The 16,950-nt window shown below is 37.3% G+C and overlaps 1 protein-coding gene across 2 annotated transcripts in view; it reads right to left on the bottom strand.

The window, feature by feature from the left end:
- VPS13A (vacuolar protein sorting 13 homolog A) overlaps nt 1-16,950 on the bottom strand; it is a 313,415-nt gene that overhangs the window by 277,751 nt on the left and 18,714 nt on the right. For both annotated transcript variants that reach the window (XM_060237484.1, XM_060237485.1), the window contains exons 4-13: nt 14,905-15,000; nt 13,556-13,657; nt 12,445-12,551; nt 11,557-11,616; nt 9,855-9,914; nt 7,930-8,010; nt 6,076-6,133; nt 4,457-4,584; nt 1,955-2,061; nt 1,283-1,454 (exon numbers count right to left, since the gene is read on the bottom strand). In XM_060237484.1, coding sequence (XP_060093467.1) covers nt 1,283-1,454; nt 1,955-2,061; nt 4,457-4,584; nt 6,076-6,133; nt 7,930-8,010; nt 9,855-9,914; nt 11,557-11,616; nt 12,445-12,551; nt 13,556-13,657; nt 14,905-15,000 — 971 coding nt within the window. The remainder of the gene's footprint in view (nt 1-1,282; nt 1,455-1,954; nt 2,062-4,456; nt 4,585-6,075; nt 6,134-7,929; nt 8,011-9,854; nt 9,915-11,556; nt 11,617-12,444; nt 12,552-13,555; nt 13,658-14,904; nt 15,001-16,950) is intronic.

Below are 16,950 nucleotides of genomic sequence, written 5' to 3'. Positions count from 1 at the left end.
GATCCACTGGAAGAATGCAGTGTGTTCCATAGATTCTCTAGGATTAGGCTCAAGCACAATTGTTAGGAAAAAAAGGCAGCAAAAATATGTACATATGACTGGGTTTGCTTTCTCCCTAAAATAAAATGATAGCCACAGATTTGAGGGTGAGGGCTTGGCCTTCTAAAACAAACCTGATATAATGTACTCTGTCACTGACTACTAAGGGATCCTGAATTTCCTCTGTCACTAACTACAGGGGGATCCTTGCTACTGTTTGGTATCTACCAAATTCTGTTGAGGTACAACATATCTGGGAGGCTACAAGAAAGAAAGGTGGCATTTACTCAGTGATAAGTCTCCAAGCCATTTTGTGATACACTCGGCCTTTTAATGGCCTGGCAGAAATGTAATCTTGTAGAATGGTATTTCAGACAATTTGGACAAGTTCAGTAATAGGAATATTGAGTTTGTGATAGCAATCAGATAGCTAACTATAAAGATCAAAAAGCCATTTGGAGGCGTGGGACTGAATTGGTGCAAGGAACAGAAAGTTTTAGCTGGGAGTCAGCAAAGGTGTTACTGAAAGGCCACAGTATAGGTAGGGTTCTGTAAGAAGAAGAAAATCTAATTAAGAAATTGCACTCCATGAGATGGAGGAGAGGGAAGAATGTGTAGAAATGAAAAAGAATGCAAGGAACACATTATTTCCCCCTCCCCAAATAGTAGGTCAATGAAGACTGAAAGCCTTTCTCAAATGAAGCTGTTATTTTCAAGAGACACTCTGAAAGTGATACCCAAAGCGATAAACACAAAGACCCAAGCTCTTATAACCTAGGATTTTAAAACTTTCAGATGTGTAAAAAGGCAGGTCCACTGTGCTCTGGTTGCTCATTCCTTACTCAAAGAGCACTGGCTCTTATTTTTTCATTAATCAGAAAGAGCACATGGAATAAAATGTATTTGGTTTATACTTCTCCAACACACAGCTAACAGGTTTTTGCTTTATGCAGATCTTGAAAAGTCACCCTAACTCACTAGTTTCTGCTGGAGAAGGGGGGAATCAATGACACATGGGTGGAAATGCGTTTTTGCTCATAAGCTGAATCTTAGATTTGTGCCAGTGAGATTCAGCTTTCAGTGAGCATGTGCTCAAATTCTACTGCTTATTTCAAATTCCAGTTAAAATTGTGGAAATAAGCATTTTCTACTGCATATTTACCAGTACATGTTGGAAAAATGTTATGAAGTAGCAATTATTTTAGCTGTCTATGATAAAAGTTCAAAATAATTAAAAACGAACCTCCAACTTCTTCAAAAGCTCCTCATCAGGTTTCTTAGTTGTTATTTTTATTTTATATAGATCTTTATAGTTCTTCATGTTGTTCCTATGGTGCCAAATATGATCCCAAGACCACATGCGCAGCTTGGGTTGAACATTTACTTCAAGAATGCCATATATAACATACTTCCACCTAACAGAAAAACAAATTAATTTTGGGGCTATTTTAATGTGAACAATTCTATTACTACTGCTTATCCACCACTCCCCAATAGTACTTCTTACCACAATAAATTTGTTACAACAAACTACCAGGTAAGTAACATTTGCAGAGCTTTCCCCCCAAAAAATAAATGTTTGGGAAAAGTACTGTATCACAGACTTTAAAAATACATCCTCTATATACAATCAATACACAGAAGTACCAAGTTCTAATTTGTACTCAACATGTTGGAAAATATAACAGAATTCATCCTAAGCAGATCTACTAAGAATTGCCCCTATTCTATTAAAAAGCACTTATTCCAAAGAAAGTGCTTTTAGAATTCTATTGTAAATTGTTGCCCAGTAATTCAGACAAAAACATTCCCCACATCATTGATAGTAATATTTTTTAAAGACAATTCAATACATTCAATACATTACATTACATTAAATACAATTCAATACATTAAATACAATTCAATACATTACCATTGCTTGGCATTGTTGTGCACAGGAACATTAGGTCTATATTTCCTATACGGCAAATTCCTAGTCATCATATCAATTGACTCAAGGAGCTCCATAATACTGAAATACTACCAAAAATACAACAGAATCACATACAAAGAAATCAGTGCAGCAGATATAGAAATCATGTTTCTACTACTCCAAACAGATTAAATCTTGTAGAACTTTCATTTTATTATGCCAGTAACTGACATTTAATACTTCAGCTGGTAAATAACATTTTCTCCAAAGTAAAGAGGAGAATGCCAGGATATTCCAAGGAAAGTTTGATTCTTCAAGTCCAAAGTAACTAATGTCAAGCTCACAACTGGATATTCATTTCTCAGTATAACCAAAAACTGGGAGTTCAATTTTTTTCTTACTCAGTGAAGGTCCACAGTCTAGAAAGGAAACGTTCATGATCAGGGTTCATCCCAGGTGACAAATTTAACTTCTTGACTTGAGAAAACTGGCCACACGCATTGCAATACTGTCTCCCAAAAGGTAGAGAACTGAAATTAACAATGATAGGCTCTTCTATGCTGTACTGTATATTACTGACACAGCTTATCCAGCAGTGGAACTAACCAATCCAGATATATGTTCTCTGACTTTGAGCCAATCTGCTAATTTGAACTTTGAAATTTCTTTCTATAGCGGTCAGGTGATAAAAGAAAAGAAACAGTAGCTTCTGCTTCTTTTGAATATTGAATTCTATTGAGGCAGGAGTTTGGTGAGTATTTGCTCTGAAATTATATTAGGTGTATCACATTTCAACAAAACGAAGGGAAAAGTAATTCCTATATCGAAAAACGAAGGGAAAAGTAATTCCTATATCGCATAACTCACTACGTACACTTTTAAAACAAAAAAGGGCTCTAGTTACAGGACTCCTTAATCAGCACAGAAGATACAAAACTCACCCTAGTTGCCAGGGCCTTCCTCCAAAGCAATATTTGAAAGTACAGTACTACAACCCAAAAAGACTATTTCAGTGTAAATTTCTTCATGGATATGCCAATTAGCTCTGAGAAAGAGATCAGGCAGTTTTCCTAAAAAAATCATTCTTTGAGGCCATTTATCCTTATTGTGGGTGTTGGAAACACTACTCATTTACAACAGCAGCCATCAATGGTCTACATGATGGAACCCTAGTCATAGAAAACAGCTTCTTGCATTTACTTCCTCTAATGAATGCTTTCCCAGCAAGTGAAATACTTTGGTAGAATATTTCCTAGAGACCAACAAGAAACCTGGGACAAGAGTTCTAGATCCTAAAAAAATCTATGCTGTTATATTTCAAACTGTTAAGCTACAGTCAAGCACAAAAATGATACCTGTAATGGGAGACCCAAACAAATCATATTTGTCATGCCTTTTAGAACAACAACCTCAGGTCCAAGAATAACACCTAAATCAAGGTCAGCATGTGATAACGTTGCAGATAAAAATGTTTTAAATAAAATAAATTCTTGTATGATCTATGCTGTCTTTCCATCCAAAAAAGATCTCCAAGGTGGCAAACTTCAAAACATTTCAACATTAAAACAGCATTAAAATAAAGTATATATAAAATAAACAATTCATTAAAAACAAATAAACACACAAACACACATAACAAACAGGGAGGAGAGCCAGTAACAGTTATTGGGTGTACACCTTGAATTCTACCCAGAATCAAACCAGGAACCAACACAGATGGAATAAAAATAAAGTGCTTGGATCCCTATGACTCTCTTCAGCCAACACTCCAGTTGCAGCATTCTATTGTAGCTTCTGGATGCCTCTGGACAGTCTCCAGTGTAGAATGCATTGTCATAAATTAGGTGTTACCAGGGAATGCATCACAATGGCAACAACTTTTCTGTCCAGGAAGGGCCAAAGCTGGCCCTCCAAACAATGCCAGTAAAAGGCACCCCTGGCTACTGCTGTTTAACCAACAGGAGGTCTGGGTCCAGCAGCACCATCAAGCTACAAACCTACTCTTTTACAGAAAGAACAATTTATTTATTAAATAATAATAATAATACTCTAGAACTCCCAGGAAGACTCATTCCCAATTTTTAAAAAAATGGAGAAAAGTTTTTTGTATAATGAAATAGTTTTCAAGCAGAGAGTTAAGAAAATCCTCAGTAATTCCCCTAGGCAAGATGATTTTTCTCTTTCTTTGTGTCAGCTTCTAACAACAAATGGGTAGGAAAACAAGTTGCTGGAGAGGTGGAATACAGATTTCCTAAATAAATTAATAACGATGATAAATAGAAAAGAAAAAGAAAACTGATGTCCTTGCTAATAAATTTTGAGGTTGAAAAGCAGGGACTTGGAAGTCTGGGAGTCAAATCTCATCCAGAAAACTATTGAACTGATGACTGAAAACTGTGATCCAACAGAAGGAAAGGTATTAGCCTGTCAACTTTCAGAAAAGCTTATAAAATAAACAAAGTTTCTGAATATCTGTTAACAGTTATACTTATAGAAAGTTACCTGAGGTTTATTAAGTTCTATGACTATATCCTGAAGATTTACATCTAGGTCTAGCTTTGGTGCAGAAAAGTCAACATCGGATCGTGGATTCATACGGAGCTTGGCTTTAGCTGAAATTGGACGGAATACTAGAAAAGAGAATTTTAGACTAAATTATCCCCAAAACAAGTCAATTTTTTTCTCAAATGTTTTTTTGGGGGGGTGATAACAATAGGAAAAAAACCCACACTTCAACCAGCAGAGTCTGCAGCATGCTGCCTCCACATCATAGCTTCAGTTCCATGGACAAAGTTTGTGATCTCCTCATCTCTTGTAGAAAGAATTCCCCACCGCTCAGAAGACTGCAGGCTTAGTCTCAGTTATTGTCTGCCCAGTCATAGATAAGAGTTGTGCCGTGAGTGTGGACTACTTTAACAGCACTCTGAAGGGTAACATTGTCCTGCCATGGTCCCTTCAGGACTGAAGCTGGGAGGCTACATCTGATGCAGTTTTATAAATAATTCAAGCCAAAAACATCCTAACTGTTACTAAACAGAAATAGAGTTGTACAGTACATGGGTGCGGATATGCACTAGGGAGGTATGTCTTCATTCTCACTCGGGGAAGAAGATCAGTGATATCACTTTGGACATATCACTTCAAACCAACTTCACCGCAGTTTGTTGTAATGATAAAAAGAGATAACTGCACCTAGGCCAGATACTGTTACATGGAAGTACAGCACACAATTGTACTAAGTAAATAAATAAATATAAACCAATTTGGACCAGATAAGATGTGAAAAAGATGACTAGAAACTTCTCATGTTCTGTTTTCTGTCTCTTTTCCCCCTTGGTCCTACTAAGGAAAACCCTATTTCTATTTTGTAGAAAGAAGTATCAGTACAAATCAGGGAAGGTTCCTCATTCTACAGATATCACTTTGATTGCATCTAACAAAGAATATTCTCCTGTGTTAGAGGAATTGTCATGTTGTCAAGATGCTTAAACTGTAATCATCTGTGCAACATCAGGCTGTAGGACAGAAACTCAGAAACATTGTTATCCACAGTTTTAAAAATTTATTTTAAAATGTGTGCTTGCTGTTTACTTATTTGCTAGTCAAGGTTAAGCATCAGCCTACAAATGATAGTGAATTTCTGTGACTGGAACTCCCAATATTGTCATTTGACCCTAAAAAGTAGATGTGGTGGGTAGCTTCATGAAATAGACTGAAGATGTAACACTGAGAGAGGAAGGGAAAACTTTTTCTCGCCCCTCGTTCATTTCTTTATCCCCTTTCTGGGCTGATTCAGGCCCAAGATCACGCAGCAAGCTTTCATAGCAGGGTGAGGATTCAAACTTGGGTCCCCCAGATCCTAGTCCTACACCATACTGTCAAGGAGAAAGGTTCTAGGCTAGCATTCTCCTTCACAAGCTAGTGTTTGTAGGAGTCTTTCTTCATGAGGGAAATACTGTATCTGAGTTCCCGTGTATAGTATGAAGCAATACAATGAAGATACAGGTTTACCACCTCATTTTATGTCTGAAAGATCTGAGCTTTAGTGATGGCAAGGAGAAAACATTTTATGTCATGTTTCAAGAGTCAGCATATGAGGACAAAGTAAATCCACAGCTTACCAAAATCATAGCCTGCTGGAATCACATTAGTGCCCGCAACTCCATGCTTCAAGTTATCCTTTTAGAGGGGGAAAGGTTTTGTTTTCTTTTAAAACACAAAGCTTTAAAACCACTTATTAACTTACAACACATGTACATTAGAGAAAGAAAGAGATGGTGAATGGAGCAATGTTCTTAAACTGGTCAACATTCATCATTAATAGTTTTATAATGATATATTTATATCAATGCCCCCCCAATAGATACATATTGGCCAGTATACAATAGGAAATAAAATATACACTGGACATGAAGCAAGACAATGAAAAATGTAATGTATGAAGTGAATACTGACCACAACATTCATCTAGTGCTGGAACTGTCCACAGCAATTAAATTATTTTACAGTGGGGAATGATTCTGTGTTTTTTATACATACAGTGGTTAGCTGAGCAAGGTCAAAAGCCCCAGATCAGAGTTTAACCCGTGAGGGGCTCTGATCAGCATGCACTTGTAACTGAAATCCCTAAGATGTCTTCTAGTGAACTGGGTTGGTTGTTGACTACTCATTGTTTCCACTGCATTCTGGGTAAGCCCAGGAGGGACAATGGGCATTGCCTTGCATTTAACTATATCAGTCTTCATTTGGAACATTGTTGTCCACCCACCTAATCTGGAGATATTCTCTTGAAGCTCTTCTATAGCCATTTTGATTTTTACTATCTTGAATAATTTGGTATTACCTGAAAACTTGGCTATTATACTGCCTTCCCACAATTTCAGGTTGTTTAAATTAAATTCAGATACCAATACTCCTGGAACCCCAATGCTTTCTTTCCTTCATTATGAGAACTGTTAATTTATTCATACTCTCCACTTCCTGGAATTTAACCAGTTTTTAAACCACAAGAAAACAAGTCCTATAACTACTCAGTTTACTCCAGAGTGTTTGGCGAGAACTTTGTTTTTTGGAAATCCAAGTATATAAGGTCTGTCAGATCACTCTTATCCATATGCTCATAAACGTGCAAAGAATGTTAGAAGAACAGACTGACAATGTCTCTTGCTCAGTCCTCCAAGACTACAAACACCACAGAGCAAGATAGATAGCCAGGACAATATCAATCTCTTCCTGTCTGCTCTGCTTTCACGCACCCTCTCTAACCAGTATAATGTAATCTCAGGGAATTTCCTTCCTGTTTGTTCTCCTCCTCTTCCTTCTTCTTCCCTGCATGCATCAGGAGGAACAGCAAGGTGTCTCTCCTCCTGATCTGAACTAAACAGATGGCCTACTATTAATCCAAAGCCATCCAGAATTAGCTAGAATAGACAGTCACTCTTTCTCTTCACTACACTTATGTTTCTTTAAATAAATCCACCAGTATTGGTTTCTAAACTTAAAGCAAAGGCTCTCTGTGCAATTTGTGAGATAGTGTGGTAACCACTGGACTAGGCCATGCTGCTGCGCTGAAGCTCAGAAGGAGTGCTCTGCTAAGTGAAGGTAAGGACAGCTGCCTGACCAGTCCAGCCATCCTAAATCAGACCCAACAAAGAATGCCAAACAGCTGGCGTGGCAGGACTTCCCTTTGCAGAAGCCATGCAGTTTTCCTTGGCACAATTTGTTTCTTCAAGTAGTTAATAATTCTATCTTTGATAATTTGTACTAAATTACTAATTTCTACTAAACTATTTTATAATAAGTTCTACAAAATTTCTACAGTTTCCAGGATCTCTCTGGACAGCTTTTTGAAAATTACATTACACACTGTACTACAGAGGCCAGTTTTAGAAAAAAGCTACATATACTAGCTAGAAGATCACCTATTTCTTATCTAAGTTCTTCAAGAAACTTTGAGTGTATGTCATTTCACTCACCAAAGATTCATTATAACCACCATGATAAAACATTTCAGACTTCACATTCCAGTATGCAAAAAAGTTGTCCAATCGAACAAGCTAAAATAAAAAATTAAGCAGAAATCAACTACATTGCCATCTTTCAGTGATTGCAGTATTATACCCAGCTATTATATAAGCATACAACCCAATACTACAGTTTTAGTGAATGTGCACACCAAATTATTATATTTATTTCACACATTTTATATAATGTTATATCTTAAAGTCAGGATACTATTTTACCACAAAATTCTGAAAGTCTTCAAACTATGTTTATAGTTCTGAACAAACGAGTACTCTCAAAATCTAGTTTCATCCATTTATTCTGGTTATTAAAAACCATACTGTGACAATAATCCAAACTTCAACATATGGCAGGATCATAATTTGTGTTGCTTTACAGATATCTCCAAGAATGGTAAACTTCATGAAAAAGCAACTTTCGAACGTAAAGGCCAGTTCAAAATTCAATGGTTCCAATATCTCCAACTAAATCATCTGTTTTCATTCCCTACCTTTAGAAATAGACTACCCCACCCACTGTCACCTTTTGAAACTTTAAAAAAAATCTAACCTTACAAGAAGAAACTTAATCTCGATTCTCTATAAAATTATCTTACAAGCATCTGACTGACACCACCATGCCAAGCTATACAAAACTTTGGTCTAAGGACCTAAGAACAACAGTTCCCACTCACCATTGGCAAAGCCTTTGAAACTCAAAATTTTTAAAATCTTCTAATATAAAACTGAGAACCCAATTTTTTTTTAAAAAAAACTGTTGCTAGGTGGTATCTAACCCCCCAAAAGTCTTTCCATATGCCTATTTTTCCCTCCCCTGCATGCTGGAAAGGATGTAATATGCCAAGAACCTACCTCCACGATAGGTTGGCCTGCCCCCAAATCTATCAATTTTGGACCCTCATTCATACATTTATAACTCAAATCCTGCATACCCAAATCCCCCTCCAGCCAGGATTCGTTCTTTTAAATATGTGGTCAATGCTAAAACATAAACCTTCTGTGACGGACTTAGGAACTTAGCCTGAGAAGCTGGAGAACAGGCTTGCAGCAATTGGCCATGGTAACCGAAACGTAGCGAAATGAAGGAGTGAGGAGGAAAGGATTCCATCCCATGCATTCTACTCCCCTCAGTCACTCACAAGGGGGCGGAGAGGGTTGAAAGAGTAAATACATGACTGCATCTCATCCATGTCTTGTTCAAGTGTAAATGGGAGGCCCTTCCAAACAATGGCACTTAAAATACGGAAAAATTTACCAGCTTCTCCCCCTCCCAAAAAAAGAAAATCTTATCCCCTCACTTCTGGCAGTTCATACAAATAGCTATATTCTGGAGGAAGATGACCACTGAATGGATTCCCTGAAGTGGTACAACTTAATTCTTTACCACTTATTCAATTACTGACCGTTTCAATATTATTTATTGTCTTTTACTGCTGATTTATTGATGTCTTATTGGTGATCATAACAACTGCTTCTTGTATTTTGCAATTTTTAGCTTTTTGTACTGCTTTTGTTTTTACATTTTTACTTGCGAGCCCCCTCCAAAGTTGTGTTTTAAAAGAAATGCAATATGAAAGTCCCCTAAACAATGAGATAACCTTTAAACTGAAATGGTCTTGAGAACCCCTTACATCAGTCATGCAATCTAGTGGCCACACTTTGTTTTTAACCAACATTCAATAAAATCACAGGTAACAGACATATAGGATAAGAAAAACAGTTTTTGTGGCACAGAAAGAAATGCAATGCAAAGAATGTTTAAACAGAATAATCACTAGCAGCCATTGTTACATGGTATTTTATATTCTCATGTATATATAGTTTTTTAACTTTTCAAAGCAAAGTGTATATAGAAATTATTATATCTAGAACTTTACCTTATAGAACAATTTAGCGGTTTCATTTTGTATGCATGGATTCCAGTTTTGATCTGAAGTCTGAAAGGCAAATATAAAGTCTCTCTGAAATAACTACCATAGAATAATCTCCTGAATTTATCTTTAGTATAAATACATCACAAAAGCAAATGTACAGATAATAGCATGACTATCATCTATACCAGGAAACTTTCACAGCAATTTTTTTCCTCCCCTGTCTCACTCTACTACATTTGTGGTTACATAAGTGTTACAGGCACAGGGAATACTACAGTATATGGGATCCATGGTGATGAATGAAACACCTCCAACCCCTACCTCCACATTCCCATAACTGTATTTCATAGTAAAAAAATCTCCTTTTTCAGATTCCTTTAGAAGTTATTATCTTTCCATTGCACTATACCTATCCCACCCAGGGGAAGTACTCATGTAATTTCCAAAGCATAAACCAAACAACCTCTTGATATCACATTAAGCAACCTCTTGTGAATTGTTTTAAACGGCTTTGTTAAGGGAAAAACCTTAGTTCTAGGTACATGTTCTTAGTAGTTAGCAGGCACTCTCCCATACCAGAATTCCCTTTTTAGCCCAGGCCTCAACCTGCTGGAATGCTCTTCCAGGAGAGATAAGGGCCATGCAGGATCTGGTACAATTCCGCAAGGCCTGTAAAGCAGAGTTGTTCCACCAGGCCTAGGATTGAGGGCTACAGCAAGAGTCTGGCCTCCCCCTGCTCCCCCCCCCCACTTCTCCCACACACACACACACACACTTCTTCCCTTCTTAGTTGTTCTGCCTACTACCCTGGTATGACTTTTATGCCATCTTGGTTTTGACAGGAATTGTCTTTTTGGTTTTGTTTTTATAGATTTCCAGAGGATGTTGGCAACTGCTTCTAATTCCCCCCTCCCGTTTGGTTACACAACTGAGCACAGTTTCTCATGGTTTGCCCAATTACTACATTCTTGCTTCACTCCTTGAAAGAGATAAGGAAGGTGGTTGTAGAATTAGGGTGCTGGGCCTCACAACCCTGCAGTCCACTCCAAGGGATTAGTGTACTGTATTTAAGCTATTTAAGTACCTAAAGAAAAATCTAATTTTTGTCTGGCAAGATGTTCAATCATAAAACCAAGGTGCTTTTTGTAGAATAAGCCCAACAGGGACTCATTTGCATATTAGGTCACACCCCCTGCCATCATCGTTTTACACAGGGTTTTTTTGTAGAAAAAGCCTGGCGAGAACTCATTTGCATATTAGGCCACACACCCTGACACCAAGCCAGCCAGACCTGCGTTCCTGTGAGTTCCTGCTGAAAAAAGCCCTGCATAAAACCATCAGAATGTTTACTCAGACAGAAAAAGTACATTAAAAATATCTCAGGTCATTTCATATCTGCAAAGCTATCTGTCAGAGACCTGCTGAAGCCCAGAGCTGTGTCTTCTGCAAGTTACACAAAGCTTTTTTATTCATGGTTGATTTTTGTGACTAAGATTAAGCTGATTTGCAGTTTCTAACATTTGCTATCACTTTTCTGCTTTCATGTTCCTAATTATAGTTTTGATGCCAGAGTTTTTTCAGTTATATGCACTACAAATTTAATTTTGTATGCCTTTTTAAAAAAGGCAGAAAACTTCACATGAAGTTTTGAAGGACTTTAAAAAAAAAATTAAAAATGGGATGATGCAATAGTGTTTTAAAATACCTGTAAACTAAGATTCTGAAGTGAGACACCAAATGACAATGGAATATCACTGTTGGTAATCTGAAAAAAACAAAGAAACCAAAAATATTAAATTCTTTACAACCATAGTTAAAAGTCTGCAAGATATGGAACTTAAGTTTAAAAAAATAATATGGCTTCCCAGTATGGTTCCCAACTAGCAGAAAAACGCCATGCCTTTTTCATAGAGGTTTCATAATATGTTAAATACCAGGTGATATCTGGCTTCAACAGAATTTATATGGCAGCGGCTTTTCACGCTATCAAATTCATCTCCTCTTCTATTTCTTTTTATTGTCTTGGAGTCCATAATGAATTTCTCCTAAAGGCAGGGTGTGGGGTAATTTTCAGCTATTCCTCCCTTCCACTGTACTACTCAAGTTCATCCTGAGGGTCCCATGTCCCCAGGAGCAGTATTGTGGGCAAGAGGTGAGAATTCTAGTTCCACTGATGGATTTCCTTCTGTTAGCAGATTTACTGTGGGATCCAAGCTTTCCCCTTACTCTTGTGTGTCTAGCTTTTAAGAGCAGGGGCTTTATTTTAGTTTGTTTACAAAGTCTAATTAATGCTACAGGTAAGAATAATAACATTTCTTAAGCTACAAGCCTGAAGGTTATGGAGAGATAACTGCTAAATCTTCTGTGCAGAAGGTTCCACTGAAGAAAGGCAGAGTTTAAAAAAAAATGGAAACAAACAACCTACAAAGAATTCAAACCATCTTCCACAAATTCCACTATTTACAGAAAGTTCACGAAAAATGCATAAAGAGCTCACAGCCTGAATCACTAGAGCTATATTTTCAATTTTCTTTGTATGTAAAACTGTTTCTGCCTACAACTATTTAAAGACATTCTATATTCAATTACTTACATCATCCTCGTATCGAATATGAATGTTGGAAATTTTCAGCTGAAGATTTTTGATGACCTGAGTTACTAGCTTTTCTACAAAAGTGTCCTGCTTCTCTTGTGCTTTATCTAAATTAAAGTACAATCCATTGTTATTAAGCATACAACTCTAAAACAAGGAAGACTAGTTAGCAAATTTTAGCAGTTTAATGCTACACACATTAACTATGGGCGTAATATGAGCAATATAAAAATACTCAGTCACATATGCAATTTGGACTGGTTTTGCTCCTCATAGTACTTTCCATGGGCTAAGTGATAAACTACAAGATGTAGAAATACACTAATGGATAACACGTCCAGTGAAAAACAACTTCAACATAACACATTTAAGAAATACACATAAAAAGCTACCTTATGCTGAGTCCATTGGGCCATCTAGCAAGTACGGTCTACTCTAATTTTCCAGGTTGTGATATCTCTCTCATCACCTGCTACTCAATCCTTTTATAGGAAGACACAATTATACTCATCAAAATGATATGTTCCCATCAGTAGTGCAGAGTTTATGGCTTCCTAAATAATTGACCAAGTGGGAAACCAATCTACCTGAATCATACCTCTTAAAATTATCAGTGGCCAAAACATGGCACATTAAGTCTTTGGCAAAAGCATCTACCACAGCTTTAAGAAGCTGTGCATAAGAAATGCCTCAGAATTGAGAGTAAAATACATTACAGTTATGTAATATACAACCACAAGCAACCATAAAAACCAGCTATTCACAGAATGCCAACTATATTCTCCAGCTCTTTAAAATCTACTAGCTTTTTTTTTTTTTTAAAGCATTACCTAAATGTCCAGGAACAACCTAAGCAGCTTTATCCAAAAGTTAGTTATATCAGCTTCAAAAATGGTACCAACATCCATCTATACATACTAAAATCCAAGCCAGTGGTCTAGGGGCCTACAGTTTTTAAAACTTGTCCAAAACAATGTTTTATTCATTGTTTTATTCATTGTCTTCTCCCAGCTTACACTTTTTTTGCTTTAACTACATTCTATGAAAAACTGCATGACTCATGGATTTAATTCTTTTACTCCCACAAAGAAAATATTTCATTTTTATTTACTTTGATCAGCAATCTTTTGCTTTGCATCTTCTATCCTTTGAAGGTCTCTTTGCTTTGCTTCCAGCTGTTGTTTTTCTTCTTTTTCAGCATCATATTTAATACCTGACAAAAAGATTTTAATACGAATTATCTGCTGAAAGCCATACTAAAGACAAGTTGTAATGGGAAAATAACATGAGTGAGCCAGAGCTCCCTGAGCCTACGAAAGCAATGAAACTAAATACATGTTTAGGTATCCATGAGGAGTTCACCACAATATTATTTCTCAACCAACTTACACTTGGATATTTCTCAAGTGACTCTCAACTTACATTTTGTGCTATCCTTTCTTGTAGGGTTGCCCACCTCTAGCTGGGGGATGGAGATTTCCTGGAATTATAAACTGATTTCCAGACAACAGAGATCAGTTCCCCTGGATAAAATGACTGCTTTGGAGGGTGGATTCTATGACATTATGCTCCATTGGGGTTCCTCACCTTCCCAAACCTTAGCCCCCACCCCTCACCTTCCCAAACCTTAGCCTCCAGGTATTCCCTAAGCGGAAGTTGACAACCCTATTTGTTTGTGATACAAAACATGCATACTTGCAAGTAAGGAGAAACTGTTCCTATTCTTTTGTGAAATACTGTATTGAAGTTTTCTGTTTATGGTCAAATTAATTTCTTAAGAGGCTAAGAGAAAAATGTAGACAAATTACTTAAACATGCAGCGACAGAATCACAGTGTAAATGAATAATCTGCTGTAATGATGGGCGGTCCAGCCTATCTAATATGTGTACACCTTAACTAGAGCATGAAATAGAATGCTAAATGTAACACAAAAAAGAATTCTTTTAAAGGCTACTCTTTCCCAGCTTCTTTGATGGAATTTAGGGTTGCCAGGTCCAACTCAGGAAATATCTGGGGACTTTGGGGGTGGAGCCAAGAGACTTCCCAATTATAAATAAATAAATAAATAAAAATACAGCAGTGCAGTTCCCCTAATACAGTTTTCATTTCCTCTTCCTCTTTTTTTGCCTTTTTTGTCCCCCAGCAGCTGCTAAATGAAAGTGAACACAGCCATACACAAAGTGTAAATGTCAGTAGCCAAAATATTAATCTATTTAGTTATTTAGTTTATACCCTGCCCTCCCCACCAAAGCAGGCTCAGGGTGGCTTGCAGTTATTTACTGGTAACATCCAGACTAGACTACTATAATGCACTCAGTCTATATTGGGTTCAATGGAGCTAGAAGGGTGTAACTCTGCTTTGGATTGCACTGAGAGTTACGTTAAAGGCATACGTCTGTCCACACTTACTGGCTGTTCCCCAGCAGCTGCTAAATGAAAGTGAACACAGACACACTTACTGGCTGTAGGCACTATAAGCAAGTAAACACCATCAAGAACAGCTTCAACTGGTTGAGTATAAAGGTTCTGCCATGGAATCTGCAAATTCAGCTGACCTATAAGTACAGAAGAAAAACAATACTGAAAACATTCAACATCTTGTTGCGTCAATCAGGTTTTTTAATTGGAATGTTTCCAACATACATTTAAATGGTTAAGGAATATAAAAGTCTACTAATCCTACAAGAGTTTTTATGTGATCAGTTATCTGGAACAAATTCCAGCAACTTATTTGTTTTCATTTTCAGAGTTAAAGTAAGCAGAAAATCTTAACAGCTCCTGGCAACAGCGGCAGGTCTTCAACCACTTCTTTTTTGCTGCTGCATTTCTAGTCATCATTCTGGATGTAATTCATGTTAAAAAGAAGGCATGTTCTCATGGTATAGAATGCTAAGGCCTCTGATGGTTCCATGAAAAAAGCCCAAAGGAAAAAAGTGCACAGAAAAAACCCACGATCATAACTGCTCACCAGAAAAAAGCCTATACGAAAAAAAGCCCACACAGGAAAAATACCATGTAAAGTACCATAGATATTTATAATTGTGGATAACTATTTACTTTCATTTATGAGAATGAACAGGTATTATCTATATTTTATGTTGTTATGTTAGGATTAAAATATGTCATATTCACATGCAATAATTTATGTTGTGATTTTATCAAGTATAATTAAATAATAATTTGGCTGTGTTGTTAGTATATTAATTCATTACTATACAAAAGTGGCCTGTATGAAGAGGGCTTTAATGCTCTTGAGTGTAAAGGTTTGGAGGGAAAATACAGGAAATAAAAGTGACCAGTTTGTTATCAATGAACTTTATTAAGAAGGAAAAAAAAATAACAGAAATTAAATTTAAATTAAATTAAATATTTTATTAATTTACAATTTGTCAACCTTTTTAATGTTGGTATGGAGTAATTTATAAAGTACTGTCTAGTATTCACAGCTTTTGAACAACTATATGACTTAATTTTTTTCAAAAAATTAATATTACTTATTTTGTTACTAAAAATTAAAACCATAAGATAGCCCAAACCCTAACCCTAAGATAACCTAACCCTAACCCAGTGACCACAACATAAGATAACCCTAGCCCTAACCCAGTGACCACAACAAAAGAGTACCTAACCCTAATAGTAAAAGCAATAATTATTTTAAAACAATAATAACAACTCATAATTCTTCATTGCAAATTAGCCAGTCTCTTTAAGTAATTAAATTCATCTTGTGGCAACCATGTAATCTAGTTAGGCTTCCCAATACCCAGGTCCCAGCGGGGGATCCCCCGGTTTTACAGGCTTCCCCCTGCCACCAGCCAGCTGGTCAGCGGGGGAAGCCCTGCCCCCTCAGCCACCATGCAGCTCTAGGTCTTAGGCAGGTTTAGAAACCTGCAAACAGGTTCATTTCAAAATGTGTATGTCTCTGTGCCTTTAAAGTTGAGCAGGAAGTACTTCATGGGAAGGGTCAGCAACACAATTTCTCGGCTTGTTTTGCTTTCATTTCAGAGCAACTCTGTGTGTGTGTGTGTGTGTGTGTGTGTGTGTGAGAGAGAGAGAGGGGGGGGGGAGGGAGAGGGAGTGAGCAGCGGAGCCCCTGTTCTTGTCAGATGTCCTTGTGGAAGAACCATACACCCAGTAAGTATGTGACTGTGTGTGAGAGAGAGGCAACCTCTCTCTCACACACACTCACACACTTACTGGGTGTATGTATCCCCAGGTTTGGAGCACCCCCCCCCCGCTTTAAGGTCATCAGAAAGCGGTGGAGGGGGGGAAGGGAAATATCTACGATTCCCATAGGGAATAATGGGGAATTGATCTGTGGGTATTGGGAGCTCTGGGGGGGCTGTTTTTTGAGGTAGAGGCACCAAATTTTCAGTATAGCGTCTAGAGCCTCTCCCAAAAATACCCCCCAAGTTTCAAAACGATTGGACCAGGGGGTCCAATTCTATGAGCCCCAAAAGAAGGTATCCCTATCCATTATTTCCTATGGAAGGAAGGCATTTAAA

Source organism: Heteronotia binoei, chromosome 4, assembly GCF_032191835.1.
Source record: "Heteronotia binoei isolate CCM8104 ecotype False Entrance Well chromosome 4, APGP_CSIRO_Hbin_v1, whole genome shotgun sequence".
Classification (NCBI taxonomy): domain Eukaryota; kingdom Metazoa; phylum Chordata; class Lepidosauria; order Squamata; family Gekkonidae; genus Heteronotia; species Heteronotia binoei.
This window is presented reverse-complemented; position numbering and strand designations above follow the sequence as displayed.